At 47.9% G+C, this 19,135-nt stretch overlaps 1 protein-coding gene across 1 annotated transcript in view; it reads left to right on the top strand.

The window, feature by feature from the left end:
• LOC119431831 (sodium- and chloride-dependent glycine transporter 2) overlaps positions 1-19,135 on the top strand; it is a 58,944-nt gene that overhangs the window by 31,525 nt on the left and 8,284 nt on the right. The window contains exons 6-8 of the mRNA XM_037699291.1: positions 332-466; positions 2,604-2,710; positions 17,874-17,998. Coding sequence (XP_037555219.1) covers positions 332-466; positions 2,604-2,710; positions 17,874-17,998 — 367 coding nt within the window. The remainder of the gene's footprint in view (positions 1-331; positions 467-2,603; positions 2,711-17,873; positions 17,999-19,135) is intronic.

The raw sequence follows: 19,135 nt of genomic DNA, 5'->3' as shown, positions 1-19,135 counted from the left end.
AATGACACAGTATGAACGGTGGCGAAATGAACTTCATATTGCTGTGGGACAGTGTCAAATGGTTCGTCCCCTTTAATCGAAATGATGGCACGTACTCTTGCTAAAGAACGAGATATTCCGCTGCATTTTCAAAGCCGTAGCGCTGACTTCATCGGAGCAACGGCTTATGCGAGAAATTTAAATATCAAGGGCTCCCTTCGTTTTTTTCAGTATTCGACTCATTGCCACCTGATAAACGGAAATAGCGAAGTAGCACTCTGATAAGCCAAACTTTTTTAACGATTATTATTAGGGTCAGGTTAACACGGCGCTCTCTTCTGCACCGCTCCAGATCTCACCTATTCTGGCCGTGCTTCAGCTGGGGCTCTTCGGCGCAGTGACAGCCAACGCACTCTTCCTTCCCGATGCGAAGGCGGCGATCATCGAGCTCATTTACCCCCGCTGGAAGGCGCTGCTTGACCTCAAGGTAAGCGCAAAGCACTCTTGATTAGCGCCAGCAGCGCAGAACCATACGGGCGATGTACGAGGGGACAGAGACCATATCAACGGCGGATGGTCTGTGCCTCCACTTCTGCGTCCCGAGGGACGCTGGTCTGGTACTGCTGTAATTTTTGATATTACCTTTCTAGCAAGTACTTTAAGAGCACATACTGAAATTGTGAAATTAAAACCGTCCAGTGTTCGATGCATGTGTACTTGGTAGGAACAATGCTACTAGCGTCATGTTTCATAATATTTCTCCAAAACTCTATCACAAAATTAGCATTTTACGTTGCTCCGCATAACGCGATCGGCGCTGTTCGCGAAATAAGTAATTGGAACGCCCATGAACATCTCTCGGTACCATTAAGGAGGAGTGTCGTGAAACTATGTATGCTGAGCTCAAAGAGATACAAAGATATTATTTACAGGAAAGTCAAAGACCTGATTTGATGCGCTTTATCCCGCTATACTCTGCATGCGCTGGAGAAGAGGGAAGGGGCGTAACATAGGGATGAATCATGATGAGGAGAAGGGAAGGAGCGTAAGGTTACGTGAATTACTCTACGGCACTACTAATGCCGCACATCTACTCCAGCTCCTTGCAGGAACTTCAACAACGATTTCGGCGCCTGCCTAGCAGTTTCAATAACAGGCCATGAGAATAGAATAGCGACCTCCCACAATGGTTGCCTGCCATACTGGCTAGGAAAGTGTCCGGAGTCCACATCTCAGGCATATGTATATATATATATATATATATATATATATATATATATATATATGACGCGCGCAATCTCATAGGTGTTCCAGCGTTTCAGGTGCCTGGTAGTGTTCGCAATCATGGCTATTTGACCTGCTAATTAGGTGTGCGTAGCAGCAGGTGAAAGCAATGCCAGGACATATCCTGCGTAGCAGCTATAGGCTCACGATTCCTACTGAGCGTATTCGTTCCCTTGACTCTGACGATTTTCAATTTCGCTTTTGTGATATGTGACTAAGCTAATTACTTGAAACCTTAATAAGCAAATATTAGTTGAGAATGAAGTAACATTATGTTTGCTCGTTACCGCACCCATGTATGTTTACTTTAGTTCCAATAATAATAGGGCTGTTTATTTAATTGCTCATACGCACTCTCCTCATTGTAGTGCATTGTTAATAAAAACTTCGTCTGTTTTCCTTTGAAGCGTGCTGTTATAAGAACAGTAGCATGATAGATGGATAACTTCGTTATAAGCAAACGTTTTCGAAACTCTTCTCCACCTGTATTTAACCAATGATCCAGCAGCCTATTACAATTTACACCACCGATCCATTAACCCTTTCTGAGTGATCTGTAAAGCCCATGACATCTGGCACAACAACTATGCCGTCGTGTAGACCCTTTCCGTGGGGTGGTTTTCTCTAGAGAAACGAGATGGCGCTACAGACGGTGTGCCGCGCGTTGCCTTAGGCAAAAACGCATGAATGCGATACCATCACCGCTGCTAACCGGCTCCTGTGATATGAGCTGTTGTAAATGCAACAGGGTGATCGCTGGCGCATTGTGCTTCATTTATGCTGCAACATGTGGAACGGAAGAGGGAAGGCCTGTGCTGTAGTTGGGTGCAAGAATAGTAAAGCGCATATGAATGATTATGTGTGGCCAATTCCTCGTACCACTGCTGCACAAGGACTACCTGTGTTAAAAAAATCGCTCATCCGTTAACGTTGCATCGCTAAAATCCACAGAAATGAACTCAATTCTTTAACATCGCCAAGACAGAGTACCGCTCGTTACACAGTAACAAAGTAGTAGTGCCGCTTTCTGGTATACTAAGTTCCTCGCACGTTGTCTATAAACAGCTCCACCCCAACACGCACTAAAACTTACACCCACTCTATCGATCACGTATCAAGAACAAGTGAACGGAATCAATGCGCTCAAGCGTGGGTGACAGCATCACCGACAGCACATGAATGTTCGAAGCTGAACTATTCGTGACGGCCCATACAGTAGGCCAGGGACAGCGATAAGACGTCTTTGTTGCAAGCTGTTACAAAGTACAGAACATCTATGTTCGAATGCATTGGTAATCATCGTCGACTGCTTCTGCATAATTGTTTTTCCTTCGACGCAGACGTGGAGCGATGCGACGTTTTCGGTGCTGACGGGGCTCGCCATTGGTGTCGGGCAGCTCCAGACTCTCGCGTCCTACAACGTCTTCGACACGTACTCTCTGCAGTGGTGAGTGATACTACGCACATCCGATGGCTTGTCAACATGCTCACTCGTGTGTATAACTCAAACAACCGAACGCTTCTTGATGAGCAGTAAAGTGCAATGTGCACTTTGATGTGCGTAAAATAAATTTCATATCGAATAGTCTGGGCGAACGGTAAAGCTCCCAATGAAGAGGCCATATTGCCAAGTTTGATGCATATATTGCGCAAGCAGTTCGTACTTAAGAGGAATTAGTAAAAGAGGTGTCTCAAGAACAATGTAGCGGTATGGTACCTTATTCTGTTATGCAAAAAAAATGCGTACACTACCAGAAACAAATCTCAAGAAATGACAGAGCTACGGTCACGGGCCTTTACTGACAACGCATTCTCGTCGTCTTTCATTGAGCACTCTTTCTTGTCCTCATCGTGCGCGCTAAAGCGCCAAAGCCAGCCAACCATAACACTACCCAGGCACTAAATATCATGTCAATGCCCGTGGATACACAGGGTATCGCAACTATCATGGACTGACTTAAAAAAAGGCGGATTGTTCTACGTGAAGAAGACCAGGTTCACGTTTCTAAGAGCCTCGATGAGAAACCTCCAGTAATTATAGACCCTGTTATCCAAATATTTATTTAACAGTAGTTATCTTAGTACTTATACTATATTTATTATATTTATTTATTTGTATTACATTGTTTTTCCAACTGCCAAGTTGTCAATTAGGCGGGTGTAGAGAGTGGTAAGATGAGCAAAATCAAGGTGTTTCCAGGATGGTACACATCACGCCTTTTTTTCCCCAGGGCAATAGAAAGATCGCGCGAAATATGAAAATTACTATTTGATTGTACACCTGGGCGCATGGCATAACAGCGACATCAGTTTGAGTAAGAAAGCATGATTTTATTTCCATGTTTTACTAAACCAAGCGGCATTAACAACAGCCCACGTGTTCGTTGCACGACGCATGTACAGCTCAAATGAACTGCTCAATGACATTTGATGCGAAAGCATCAAATTGCCTATTTACCGAAAAAGCCAGCTTCTGTCGGCTGGATAAGCGAAAAACGGGACCTAAATTCCCATTGGCTGCGACGCCACGTCACGTGCACGCCTCGACGGATTAGAGCAGGCGAAAGGAACCACCTACTGATGCGATAGCGCGTGAGGTGTTGCATGAGGGGAGAGGGCATCGCTGTAACGCCACGCCACCCTCGCACTTGGTCTCGGAATCCTGTGTTATCCGCTCGTCCTTGTTCGCAAAGGCTCTCGCCTGCGTTTTAACTGCGCCTCGGTAATCGCTGTAAGGAAATTTATGCAAGGTTGATTCACATAGGTCGCGAAGCTTCGGGCGAAAAGCAGTTCAGAATGAATTGTCACCGACATCAGCAAGGATGGTTATGGGAGCAGCGATTGAAGCCCGACTATGTTTGGAGGGAACAAACACTGGGAAAGAAAAAAGCGTTTTTTTAATTAAAGCGAGACACAGTTAAATTCATTCAACGAAAATAAAATTCCTAATCAATTTTATATACGCATTGCGATAAAAGAACAACTCCATTTTACTTGATCATTATAAATAATACCTTTTTTCGGCGCCCACCGAAAGAGCACCTAACGATAGCGGCGGGCGTTGACGCCGCTTTCACTTGGAATGCAATGTACCTGTTGTTGAAGTGGGCAGAAAGGCGCGCTCGTAAAGTTCACTATTACAATACGCCCCCACACTCGAATTGCTTTGATTGTCGACGTTTGTATGAATTTGGTGACGCAAACAGTTTCATTGTTTCTTAACCTGTTCAGTCAAAAGTAGTGAGTTGCGACCGCCAGATAATTGTTTACTTTAGTTGTTTTCGGGGGTCAGCGCTGGCCGACGGGCTTGGCGTCCGACGAAAGGACGAGCACTCTACGCCCAAAGCGTTCGTCGGCCTCCAAACAAAGTATGTTCTGCGCAAGGGTGTGGTTTCGACACCCGTACAGCTGATATTTTCCTGCATCGCTTTCCGCGCTGAAATCACGAAACGCCCATCAAGTATAATGGCGGGGCATTTGAATATGCAGCTACAATGGCAGGCCTCCGAAAACAAATTTCACGCCTTTGAGAACAAAATGACGTCACTTCTGTTTTTAACGGATATGACGTCAAATTATTTTTCTTCGGCCGTAAGTGTTCCCTCTTCACACAGATGGCGCTAAGCCCCATGAACCGCCGATGAACCGCCATATTTTTAACATATGGGCTTCTATGGAAGCTTCAATACCAGGTATATTTACCTTGATTTATGTATAAAAACAGAATGAATTCGATAAAAAATTGTTGGAGGAAGTGAATTTTAGGCCTACGAACCTACGACCTCACGCTCGGAAGCCGAGTGCCTCACCCACTGGGCTAAGCCCTGCAGCGCCTTCTAGATAGCAGACGTGTGCACTCTGCGTTATGACGTCATGCTACTTTGAGCAAAATTTTAATTGCCAAGCCCGGCCTGGCGAAAGCAGTGACGTCAAAATCAACGCGGCTTACTCGGGAGCGTCCCCATTAGATTGTACGGCAGCCGAGCAAGATAGCATGACGCCACGGTTCGAAGTGAACCATCCTTGCGCTATCTAGGAGGCTTTGGCCAAGCGTCTCAACGCGATCGATTGCCCGCGAGGGGTTCACACTCTAACTCCCGTATGCATCAATGCAACTTAACTTGAAGGCCATGCTTGACTTCATTTATATCACGCCTGGCGTAAATGGTCCCAAGACGTTCATTGCGTTTCCTTCGGCATGTTTGCGATAGGCGTCATTTAGGTCAAGTCAAGAAGGAGCTTGAACATGCATTTATGCACACGTGAGTAAGGACCGCTCAGCAGCGTTCAATTGGTCATTAATGTTGTCGTATTAACAACTCATAAGAAATGCTCAGGCGTCCACGGACATTTGCGTATCAAGATCAAGATAATGCGCGGCCATCATGAGCGAAGCTTACATGAACAGCTGGCTTTCCCACTGAGACTGTTTGCTGGCGCAGCTACTTCGTGCGTGCGGGTGTGCGGCAACATCTTATTTGTCATATTTCGCGAGATTTCTCCATTTGCCGCAAAAAGTAAACACATGATGTTTAGCTTGGCGTGAACGCCTCATTTCGACATGTTTTACGATTCGCTATAACCAGCTACTTGCAATTTTTTACAATGAGAAGAAGAATTAAAAATTAAGTTATTTTTCTTTAATTTGCAGAATACTGGAGGCCCGAAATAGGGCCCAAACAGGAGGGGCAAAAGTACATAAAATATATCCAAGCAACGCGTACAAATATTAGTATATAACATGATCATATACACAGCAACAAAGAGGACTAATAATTGTAAAAGCAGAAAAATGAAAAGGAAAAAGGCATGAACCATACAAATATTAGCAAATACCAACATAAAGTGCAGGGCAATGAAGCGTAGCATCACAATGATATATAAAGCTGTTTATGGCACTTGTCACACAACCAAATTGCCAAAAGCGTGTCACACACGCAGATACACAAATTACTTTCAATGAAATAATTGATCGCCATGCACTACAAAATTTATTTCGCTTTGTAAACTAGACTCTAAACAACATTCGCTACGTCTTCTTTGAGTAAAATCGTCCGTATTGATTTGAATTCGGTACATCATAGTTCGGACGCCCTGTATACAGGCTATAGTCGTTAAAAAGGTTCCCACAAATGCAGCAAAGCCCGAACGGCCAGCCATGGACTACAACGAGCGCATAATTCAATGCAATTCAAGTTTATTATATACCTTAGAAATGCACATACAGAAGATTTTATTGTTATGCACATACCACAGAAGGTTTTTAGTTAGGCGCATACCAACGTTTTATACACCGTTGCGGGACCTCCTGTGCAAGTAAAACGAGTAAAAATACAAAGTAAAAAAGCAAGCAAACAAGAGAGCATATATATTACAAAATAAAAATACAAAATATAAGTGTACCAATAACGTTCATAGGTGGGATTATTTAGAGTTTAAAAACAGAAATTGCTTTAGGTTTTTCTTAAGCATTTGCAAACAAGTAACGGATTTCATATGCGTTAGTAAACTATTAGAAAACGTTTCTGACGGAAAATCTAAGTGGTTCTACCATAATTAGTACGAATATATACTATAGGCAAAAGCAAGTTACGATGGGAAGCGAAGCGAGTTAAATTGGGATTAGAGAGCACGCGTTTTTGGAAAATGCTTAAATTTAGGTCATGGTTATAAATTTTAAAGAATATAATGCCTATATTAGTAAAATAAAGGCTTGACGAAGGCAAAATATTAAGATCAACAAAAATGGGAAAGGAAGGTGAGAACCGCGGAGCGAATTTAATAATGCGGACTGCTTGTTTCTGGAGTTTATTCAATGGGTAGAGGTGAACAGAGTATGTATGACCCCATGATGAGATAAAGTAGTTTATATGGCCATGTATAGAGGCGTAATATAGTGTTGTGAGGACATGGAGGCGGAAGTGGAATCTGGTTTTAAGGAGGGCACGCACGCCAAAAGATAATCTAATGCAGACTGAAGAAATGTGTTTATAAAACCGAAGGTGAGTGTCAACAATGACTCCGAGAAAAGTAACATGATCGGATGAAGTAAGAGCCTGGTTGTTGATGAAAAGACAAGGAGACATATTTTTCCTGTTTGGCGAATGAAAACAATCACAGCATATCCACGAGGTGAATGATGGTGAGGTGGGCGAAGCTCCGGAGGTTATGGGTCATACCGTTAATCCTCCGAGAAGTTCGCCCGATAAAATAATCATGCAAACAAGTGAGGTACGGTGAAGAAAACTTTTATTGAGATTGAGCGCCCGCCGCTGCGCATCGTCCATGCTCCACCAACGATCCGACACGTACGGCGACGATCCAAGAAATGAGAGAGGCGCTCGCTCCCCGCACCGCGGGATCCTACCGACGAGCACGAGCCGCAGCGGCCATCCGCGCCCGCCGCTGCGCATCGTCCATGCTCCACCAACGATCCGACACGTACGGCGACGATCCAAGAAATGAGAGAGGCGCTCGCTCCCCGCACTGCGGGATCCTACCGACGAGCACGAGCCGCAGCGGCCATCCGCGCCCGCCGCTGCGCATCGTCCATGCTCCACCAACGATCCGACACGTACGGCGACGATCCAAGAAATGAGAGAGGTGGTGGTGGTGGAAAACTTTTATTGAGAAGGCCCGAAGTAATGAAAATTAAAAAGCAGCGTTGTGGGCGGCCTTCAGGCTGCCGGTTGTGGCGTCCAGGCCGTGCCTAGTCGCGACGTCCTCTGCCCAGGTCACCAGCCGGAGTTGGAGATCCGGCTCGGTGCTGGACAAAGCAGCCTCCCACTGCTGCGGACTGGTTAGGTGCCAAGAGGCAGGGGGCAAGTGTGCCGGGCAGGAGAATAAGATGTGATCGTAATCGGCGCGGGAGCTGTCACATAAGCGGCAGGCCGGCGAGTACGTCCCGGGGTGGAAGAGGGCAAGACGTGCAGGAGTAAGAAAGGTGTGGGCCTGAAGGTGGCGCCACAAGTGTTGGTGGTGCTGGGAAAGGGATTTGTGCGGTGGGGGGAAGGTGAGACGAGATAGGCGGTAGTGCAAGGTGATATCGTGGTACGTGAGGAGCGCATCGCGCGTATCCATTCCCGGCGGGGGCGGGCTTGCTCGGTCAGTCGAATCGCGAGCGATGGAATTGGCCGCCTCGTTGCCAGGATGGGCCGCGTGAGCGGGCACCCAGATGATTTGGATTGGGCGAGAGGGAACAGTGTCGGAACGCAAGATACCGGAGGCCGGGGATGCCACCCGTCCAACCGCGTAGTTGTAGACTGCAGGCTTGGAATCACTGAAAATGTATTCCGCGGAGGTTTGCGTGATGGCAAGGGCAATAGCTGCCTCTTCGGCCTCGACCGAGGTCGAAGTGTATACTGAGGCAGTAAGAGTGGGTCGAAAAGAGTTGTCAGTGACTGCAAGGGCATGGGCTGGGTAGTGGCGGTACGGGGCGGCATCCACGTAAGCCACGGCGGGTTGCCGTTCGTACTGACGCCAGAGCGCGGAGGCTCGCGCTGCTCTACGGGACGGGTGGTGTTCAGGGTGCATATTCTTAGGGAGGGGATTAACGGTTAGCAGGGAGTATACGTGGGAAGGGATGGGCAGTGAGGTGGAAAGATGGGTAAGAGGGGAGAGTTTAAGGGTAGAGAGAAGTGCGCGACCAGGCCGAGTGCGGAAGAGACGGAGGAGCTGGGCCGTGCGATGGGCCTCCGTCAGCTCTGTAAGGGAGTTGTGGACGCCCATCGACAGTAACCGAGCCGTTGAAGTAGATGTGGGAAGAGACAGGGCCGACTTATATGCCTGACGAATGAGGCTGTTGACTTTGTCTTCCTCGGTGCGTGAAAGGAAAATATACGGAAGAGAATAGATGAAGCGGCTGAGAACGAAGGCCTGGACTAGGCGGCGGAGGTCGTTTTCGCGCATGCCGTGGTGACGGTTGGCAATGCGGCGTATTAGGCGGATGGTCTGGTGTACAGTGTTTGTGAGTCGAGTGATGAGGGTGGTGTGCTTGCCATTGGACTGAAGAAAGAGTCCGAGAATGCGGAGAGTAGAGACGAGGGGAATGGGTGTGCCGTCAAGGGAGACTGTGAGTGGAGAAGGCGACAGGGGGGCCATCCCCCGAGGCAGAAAGAGCAAAAGCTCCGATTTGGCCGGGGAGCAGCTCAACCCGACAGACCGGGCGTGAGTCGCCACCGCGTCCACGCCCGCCTGGAGAGTGGTCTCCATGTCGCCAAGATTGCCGGTGGTCACCCATAGGGTGATGTCATCGGCGTAGAAAGCATGAGACAGAGCTGGGATAGTGCGTAGTGCACGTGCCAGCGGGAAGAGGGTGACGTTAAATAGAAGAGGGGACAAGACAGAGCCTTGGGGAGTACCCTTGTTGCCAAGGGAGAAAGAAGGAGAAGAAAGTGGGCCGTACGAGATCTCGGCTGTGCGGTGGGCGAGGAAAGCGGTCACGTAAGCATGGACACGGGGTCCGACATGAAGGGAGGAGAGAGCGTCCAAAATGGCGGTGTGGTGTACATTGTCGAATGCTTTGGTAAGGTCCAGCGCCAGGATAGCTCGAGCGCGTTTGTGGTGGGAGGGGTGTAGGACATCCTCGGAAAGCTGGAGCATGACATCCTGGGTCGACAACTGGGGACGAAAGCCGAACATAGAGTCCGGATATAGGTCATGATGATCCAGATAGGTCTGGAGGCGAGCCAGGATGACGTGCTCGAACAGCTTGCCGAGACAGGAGGTGAGAGAGATGGGGCGGAGGTGCTCGAGGGCAATAGGTTTACCGGGTTTGGGGATGAAAGAGACACGTGCATGGGTCCAGGAGGAAGGAAGAGTACCAGCCTGCCAATGCTCATTGTGAAGGTCAGTAAGGGCTTCGAGGGAGGGGGTATCTAGGTTTCGGAGTGCCTTGTTAGTGATGCGGTCCGCCCCCGGGGCCGAAGTGGTGCGGAGCGTGAGTAGCGCCGCACGAACCTCTCCCAGGGAGATGTCCGCCTCAAGGTCAGGGTTAGGGGAACCGGTGTAGGCGGGAAGAGTTGTAGGGGGGTCGGTGCAGAGGTAGCGGTCCCGGAGGGCCGCCAGGAAGTCAGTATCGGTGAGTGGGGAGGAGTGAAGGAGATGGGATATATCCTTGCGCTGGGAAGCTTTGGTGTGTGTAGGGTCTAGCAGCACCCTGAGAAGTGACCACGTGTCGCGGAGACCCAGGTTGCCGGCCATGCGGTCGCATGTCTGGCCCCACTGTTGTCGAAGAAGAGAGGAGCAGTGCTCCTCCATGTCCGACGCGAGCCGGGCCAAACGGAGGCGCAGGCGGCGATTGTGTTTCTGAGCCTGCCACCGGCGGTGGACAGCGTGATAGGCCTCCCAAAGGTGCAGTAGACGGCTGTCTGCCGTGGTGGAGTGTGGTGCTGCAGGGAGTGTGGATGTGGCAGTATGGACGTCTGCCAAAAGGGTCTCAGTCCAGGCAGAGAGATCGATGATAGGAGCAGAGGAGGAAGTAGAAAGACGAGTGGAACGGAAGCGGTCCCAGTCAACTATCTGGGTGAGACGAGTAGAGGTGCGAGCAAGGGAGGGGAGAGGGAAAGTGGTGCAGAGGATGTAGTGATCGCTACCGAAGGAGACTCCAGTATTAGACCAGGTCGGATCGGCTACATTTTTGGCGAGGGTAAGGTCCGGATTGGTGTCTCGTTGGACACTGGATCCGATCCTGGTGGGGCGAGCGAAGTCATTAAGGACGGAAAGACATTCATTGTGGATGAAAGTCCAGAGCGAGTGGCCCTTGCGGGTGTTCTGGGGGTAGCCCCAGCTAGTATGAGGTGCGTTGAAATCGCCCAGAACGACCATGGCGTTGCGGCCAGCGCAGGAGAGCGCTTTGCGGAGGACGAGGAGTAGAGGGGCTGAAGGGGCTTTGGGAGGGCTGTACACATTGAGAACAAAGAGGCTTGCCTCAGTGCGACGGCGGGGAAGGATTTCGAGGAGGAGATGGGCACAGCCTGAAACGTCCAGCTGGTGCAGCACGGCAGCAAGGTTACGGTGCACCAGGGTGGCAACGTTTGGGTGGGTCTCAGAAGAAGGATGAAAGGAGGTGTAGTCGCGCAGAGAGGCGCTCGCTCCCCGCACCGCGGGATCCTACCGACGAGCACGAGCCGCAGCGGCCATCCGCGCCCGCCGCTGCGCATCGTCCATGCTCCACCAACGATCCGACACGTACGGCGACGATCCAAGAAATGAGAGAGGCGCTCGCTCCCCGCACCGCGGGATCCTACCGACGAGCACGAGCCGCAGCGGCCATCCGCGCCCGCCGCTGCGCATCGTCCATGCTCCACCAACGATCCGGACACGTACGGCGACGATCCAAGAAATGAGAGAGGCGCTCGCTCCACGCACCGCGGGATTCCTGCCGACGAGCACGAGCCGCAGCGGCCATCCGCGCCCGCCGCTGCGCATCGTCCATGCTCCACCAACGATCCGACACGTACGGCGACGATCCAAGAAATGAGAGAGGCGCTCGCTCCACGCACCGCGGGATTCTGCCGACGAGCACGAGCCGCAGCGGCCATCCGCGCCCGCCGCTGCGCATCGTCCATGCTCCACCAACGATCCGACACGTACGGCGACGATCCAAGAAATGAGAGAGGCGCTCGCTCCACGCACCGCGGGATCCTACCGACGAGCACGAGCCGCAGCGGCCATCCGCGCCCGCCGCTGCGCATCGTCCATGCTCCACCAACGATCCGACACGTACGGCGACGATCCAAGAAATGAGAGAGGCGCTCGCTCCACGCACCGCGGGATCCTACCGACGAGCACGAGCCGCAGCGGCCATCCGCGCCCGCCGCTGCGCATCGTCCATGCTCCACCAACGATCCGACACGTACGGCGACGATTCAAGAAATGAGAGAGGCGCTCGCTCCCCGCACCGCGGGATCCTACCGACGAGCACGAGCCGCAGCGGCCATCCGCGCCCGCCGCTGCGCATCGTCCATGCATTACAGCAAGCAAAAAGAAAAATACAGACCGGCGTAAATAATCTTGCATTACAGCAAGCAAAAAGAAAATACAGACAGGTGTAAATAACGTTGTATAAAATGAACATTATGCATAAAAAGAAGCGCGGATCTCAATACGACATCACTAAATTCACAAAAATGCTTTTGTAATGCAGCCATGAAATCATCTGAATCAAATACACCAATGGGAAGTGAATTCCACTCGCTCACCGTTCGGGGGAAAAACAGTACTTGTAAGCGTTTGTTCTAGTGAAATATGGCGCGAGCAAATATTCTTGACTGTGTCGTGTTCTTCTCGTAGTAGGCCGACGTACAGAAGCGGGTAACGTCATAATATTTTTCCAGAAAGAGTATTGTGTAGTAGTACAACGCGATTAATTTTTCTTCGTGTTTGTTGTGTCTGTATTCTGTTTTGTAACATTAATGAGGACGGGGAAGATGTCCTGGCATATTTTCCGTATATAAATCTCACAGCTTTTCTCTGTACTCGCTCCAGTTCCATGATGTCCTTTTTAGTATGCGGGTCCCAGACTTCTGCAGCATATTCTAATTTGGATCTCACTATTGCATTGTAGGCTAATATTTTAGTTCTTATAGGCGCGTGTTTAAGCTTTCTCTTTACAAAGCACAGTTTCTTTAATGCCGCTGAGCAGATATCCGAGATATGTGTTGACCATGTGAGTTTATTGGTAAGAGTAACGCCAAGATATTTATATTTTTGCACTTCGGTGACAGCTCTGTTTTCAAGCTGGAATTAAATTTGCTGGGAAATTTCTTTCTTGTTACGCGTAAAAGTACGGTTTTTTTTTGCATTTAGTTGCATTCCCCAGTTCGAACAGCAGTCAGAGATATCTACAAAACATCTCTGCAACACATCATGATCATCATGGGACACCATTTCCTTGAAAATAACACTGTCATCAGCGTATAACCGAATGGACATATTAGCAGGAATACCATCAATCATTTCATTGACATAAATTGAAAATAACAAAGGCCCTAACACACTGCCTTGTGGAACTCCTGAGGTGACCTGACGGGCACTAAAACTACAATTTCTAACTTCAACAAACTGTTCCCTATCTTTCAGGTACGCGAAAATACACTGTACAATACCAAAAGGAAGTCAAATTTTTTTCAAATTTATATATTAACTTACTATGGGGAAACCTATCAAATGCTTTGCTAAAGTCCAGAAAAAGACTGGACTTTAGTCATCGGGTCATGTGAATCAGAATTATTTAAGAATTCATTTACCAACTGCCATGTTTTTAGTATTATTACCGCATTATTCAATTTGGTCTTCATAATAGCTGCACTTTGCATTTTTAAAAAGTGTGGGTAAAGTGTTTGAAAAATGCTTATATCGTGCTTTAAGGCGCATGTTGAAAAGCTGGCGCTTGGTCTTCTTGTAGAGGTTGTCCTTTTTCCTTAAACAACGTAACAGAGAATTTGATAGCCAGGGACAAAGCTGAGCATGATAACCTCGCTGTGAGGGCAGAACAGTAGTGCACGATTTCACGGCAGTATTAATAATGTGGGTAAGTTTGGTTAACGCAGCTTCAGGATCTAGAGCTTCAAGAAACGGCAACCAGTCTGCATCTTCAATAATTTTAGTGTATTTAATGTTATCTAATAGGTGTTGAAGTGTAATTCATTTCCTTGGGAAGTAGATTTGACAGTGCACAGAATATAGCGTAATGGTCCGTAATATTAGTTTCAATAACACCTACTTGAACGGGTACGGTGAAATTAGAGATAATGTGGCCAATTAAAGACTGTGAACTACTGTTTGTATAGTGTGTAGTGTCAGTCACAGGGCAGTAGTAGACATAGCTATAGATGCACGTGATGTAGTCTCTTGTCACAGTGTGAGAATCTTCTGATAAGTTTATGTTGATATCACCAAGAATTAAAACATTTTTTTTATTTTCGCTAGACAGTTGATGTAGTATGACTGAAAGTTCAGTGAGAAAGCTGGAAGAATCAGATGAAGGAGAACGATAGATGGAACCACAGACGACTTTGCGATGGTTGTTAGTTATGGCAAGTGTATCAAGTTCTACCCAAGCGGACTTACACTTGGGGATGTTTAAATTTACGCGACGTCGTTTCTATGATAAACCATTTAACACGTAGATGACCGAACATTCATATGGATGACCATCACAATGGCAATACTAGCATGAATAACCAGATTTACTGTAATGGTCTTTATTTTCAACCGAAAGCCACGTTTCAGATAGACCAATAATTGAGAACGGACAATCAAAAGAGCTAAGGAAGGCTGAAATATCGGTATTGCAGAAAAAAACTGCAGCATTAGATATGATCATGTTAGCATCATGCCGTGATATGTACGCCATGATGAATTTGTTGAAGAAGCTTGTACAGATGACATGATCTAGGCATCTCTGAACGCCTTAAGGTCTTTATCGCACAAAATGCGATAAACCCGCTTTTCCTGCGTTATTCGTGATTTGATAGTGTCATTGTCAGTCCAGAGGAAAGTCCATTCATGTTGTCTTTTCAAGGCAAGTGCTTTGCCAAACAGAACCTTATTTTCATGGGTCAGATGATTGTTAAATTAGATTGGCGTTCCACGAGAGTCAGCGCTTTGCATTTCATTTGCCTCATTCGACACATGCACAGACAGGGATGATGCTCGGGAAAGGCCAAGACAACTTGTCGAGGGTGAGCCTTACGAGCTTTAATAAGAAATGTGGTGCGTTTGTCACGGGATAAAAAACGCACTATCGAGTTGCTATGGTCAGTATTGTGCCTTGGAAACCTGTGGGCCGTGTCAGTGTCTGTAACTTCAATAGGACAGCCATTTTTTTCGCCCACGGCTTCAACAATATTGACGCAGTCTTCCCCTTGCGTGAAAGGGATGCCTTTTATTTCAATATTGTTGGGGCGACAGTAGTTCCAAAGCTGAAAAACTTGGAGGACACTTAAGCTTTGCTTTTAAGAGTAGGACGCGATAGCATTCAAATGACCCTGACAACGCTCACGCTTCCCGGCAATTGCAGCCTATGTAACCGTAAAGCCCAAACCGCATGAGAGCGATCTTGTGCGCGACGGCGACGAGCCACGGCTTCGAGCGATGAAATGGGATGTCGCGCGCACAGATCGCTCGGTCTTTTCGCTCAATCGCTTGGTTCAAGAAATCTAGAATTCGTGGCTCGTTGCCCGGAAGTGCTATGAGCTGCTAGCCAATAGCGCGAAGCCGGAACTGGATATACATCAGTCAAGCACTTCCGATTGTCGCACGGAACGAGCAAAGAACTAGATTTTGATACGTTCAAGGATAATGACGTAGTGCAAGACCTTTAGAAATATTTATGCTGCTCTTTACACTAACACACGTCAACTTAAATTAATAAAGCAAGCGTCACGCCAGTTTCGGCGAGCATTGGCTGCCCTCATACCGGCAACACCAGGGAGACGCCGCTCAAAGTCGTCGCTCGCATGCGGTACGACTTGTAGGCGACGAGCGACCGCGACAGCCATCTCCATCGCGTCGCTTGTCGCTGTCGCGCGCAATATCGCGTGCATGCGGTTTATACTTAACGTTTACCTGAGAATGCTGGCGGTGAACGCTATGCACGAAGGCGAGCTTTCTGGGTCTTTTTAACGCGATAGTGGCAAGGGGCCCGTGTCGCAGAAAATTTAGAAAGGCTCGGTTTTCAACATTCCCCTGAACGTTGCCTAGAACCAAAATACAGCCAAACACCATCAGAATTGGAGGACGCTTAAGCTTCGCCTTTAAGAGTGCAACGCGATAGCATTCAAAGGTCCCTGGCTGCTTATCGGGCTTTTTTCTCGTATATTCAATTTACAATACGACGCTATCACGCCTGCAGGTTGTGGATCAGTCGCACTTTACAATTTTTTTGACGGATTTTACTTTCAGAAATTAAACTTTTGTTCACTAACGACTTGCGCCACGCGGAGGGCCTGTGTGTTTGGGGTGGTTCGGGATGATGTGGTTCGGCATGAATATTTCCGCCGGACGCCGATGTTTAACGCCGACGCCGACGCTGCAAACGACGCTGTAGCCAACGCCGGATTTTCCGCGAGACGGGGCCCTTAACGCTGTCCCGTTAAACTTTGCGCTGGAGCATTTGGTTGTCTTCTACTAATTCGTTGTTTGTGACGGCTAGAGACGCATTTTGCTCCTTCGCGGATTCGAACTGTTTACTCATGTATAAGAATCCTTAATTTCACTTACTTCTTTCTGAAGCTGTTTCACATCATCTGGTTTCTGTGTGGATAATGCAACCTTCAGGGCTCCCAAGGCGTCAGACATGTCACCAAGTTTCGCATTGAAAACAGCTTTAAAATAATCAAAATTCTTAATTATTGAAGCGACAGTGCGAGCCATAACAGCAATGCTGATCCTCTGAGAGCTCTACGATCAGAAAAAAGCAAGGCATAATTTCTTCACCTGTGTATGAAGAATAGACGCGTTAGATGCAGGGGCCAAAGTTGACCGCAGTCTCTGATCGCTCGCTTGGAAGTGGTCGCTGCAGATTGCCAGGTGGGTTTATATTGCCAGGACCTGTTTATCACAGCGCCACTATGTGGAACCCAGTGACACTACTGGTCCACAGTGGCCAAAAAAAAAGCAGTCCGTATCAGGCACGTGTCCCGGGAACTGTCAGTCAGCAAAATTCGTACTCAGAACCACCAAACAGCACAAACCATGTGCATAACAGCAGCGTCCACTGTGCGTGAGGAATAGTCGAGTTGGATGCAAGGGCCGAAGTTGACTGCAGGCTCTGAACGCTCGCTTGGAAGTGAGCGATCAGAGACTGCGGTCAGAATAACGATGACGTCATTGTCATTTAGTATCGTTTTTAATAGCGTACTGGTAGTCGTCTGTAGCAAAGCCAGATTACGCACAGTGGGGATATACTTACGCTACTTAAAGCTGCCCGTTCTTTATATAAATTGTGGGGTTTTACGTGCGAAAACCACGATCTGATTATGAGGCACGCCGTAGTGGGGGACTACGGAAATTTGGACCACCTCTGCCTGTTCTTTCCTGCCCCAGTGCGCGATGTACAACTGTGCCACTTTTCGGGGACATGACCTGCCGTCTTATTCCCCTGCGCCGTGTCGGCTTTTATCCCAGGGTGCCACCAGACTTACTGAACTAGATTGATGAACCAGATTTATGACCCTTCGGAAAGTTTATGCTGAAGACGGGGCTTCAAAATTAACTAACATACATTGGATATTTCCGAATGGCAAACTATAGCGTAGCAGTGATGAATATATTTAGAACAGCGAATACGAAAGTGCATCATGCGCTATAACCTGTCAGGGGAACCACACGGGATTTTTAATTTGCGGAAGCCGTTAGTTTTAATCAAAGGTCCCTTTGTTCAAGTACGTCGGCGTCAAGTAGGTTGGTGCGTCAAGTACGTCAGCAGAAATTGATAATTATCCGCACCGGAAGCAAAACGATGAGCAATACGTTAATGACGTTGTCAGAAAAAACAATTTATCGCTGATTATTGGCAGGGTCATCGGTCAGAAGACTGCTGCGTAATGTTATCTTTTTTTCTTCGAGTGTACAAAGCCCCGAATTCCGTTTACCTGTTTTCCCAGGGCCTTCCTGATACTGCCGCTGGTTATGACCATGTCGAACCTGATGGGCTGTGCGCTGGTCTTCGGTGTTGGCGGATCCTTGGCTCGACATCTTGGAAGCTGCTTCCAGGACTTCGAGACGTACCGTGCCTCGCCATCTTATTTACCGCTTATTGTAATGTCACTTGAGTTAACTGAAGAGGGACCCAGACTCCTAACTTCATAAGGAGTCATTTGGCGCACCTGCTAAGGAAGAAATTGCAGTTATCCTCAAGAAGGTATCTGACGTATTGAAATGTCTGGAAATAAAGCAACTAGTCTAAATAGCCACATTCAGTGTTAACTCTTCTAAAATACGATTAAGATTTTAGCCTACTTCCATTAATTTTACATGCTGCTGCTCTCTGCTATCTAGCCCCTGAAAGGTTGCTCTCAATCGCGAATGAAAAAAAAATGTAATGTCCAACACATAAATATTAGAACGCCTGTTCTTCTAGCACATAAAGCGAACTACGTTTTTATGATGAGCCGTTTCATACCTGAAAAAGACCCATATCCAATCACACTGTAGTTTATTTAGAGTCAGGTACGCTGAACGCCCATGCCACAGTGCCAGCAGGACTAAACTGGTCGGGGTAGAGAGGCTGCGTTTATTCGAAATTTCTATGTGGAATGGGAAAGCGTGAACGCTGTTGTCTCCGTTGGCGCGGTCGTGCGTGGCCATAGTATTGCGATTAGCGCTTTCAGCCTTCTTCCCTCAATACAGATTGCAAATCAAGCTGTCTCCAGCAATATGGTTTATTGCTGCATTACCTGAATACTAATCGCATTAGCGTTGTCAGTCATCGTGAGGTGGGTCCACCGGATTTTTTTTGCGCGAAACTTGGCTTGTGGCATAGCAGTTCATTTAGATGAAAGGCTGGAGGCCCCTGTAATACGGACATTGCAGCAGTGGCTTATTGAGCTTGACGTCTATGGCCCCACCGGCCATAAATTTCTAACTGATATATTCTGAGCTGGACAGCTGTCACCACCCTTTCTCTAGCAGCCTTAAGCATGCCTACGCCAATGAAGTACATTGGCCCGTACTCCACTGACTTTTTCTGCACGCTTCATTTACGTTTTCATGACGCTTTAAATAAAGGGAAACGAAGTAAAAAAATCGCAGCAGAAGTCTTTTCTGACGACTGCGATAGTGATAATGCGATAGCATTACAACATCACGGCGCATAATGACAATATTCACAAGTTTGCATATGTTAGGTGCGGCTAGGCCTGGCAAA

The sequence above is a fragment of the Dermacentor silvarum genome, chromosome 10 (genome assembly GCF_013339745.2).
Source record: "Dermacentor silvarum isolate Dsil-2018 chromosome 10, BIME_Dsil_1.4, whole genome shotgun sequence".
Lineage (NCBI taxonomy): Eukaryota > Metazoa > Arthropoda > Arachnida > Ixodida > Ixodidae > Dermacentor > Dermacentor silvarum.
The sequence above is the reverse complement of the archived record's forward strand: the minus strand, read 5'-3'. Positions and strand labels throughout refer to the sequence as shown.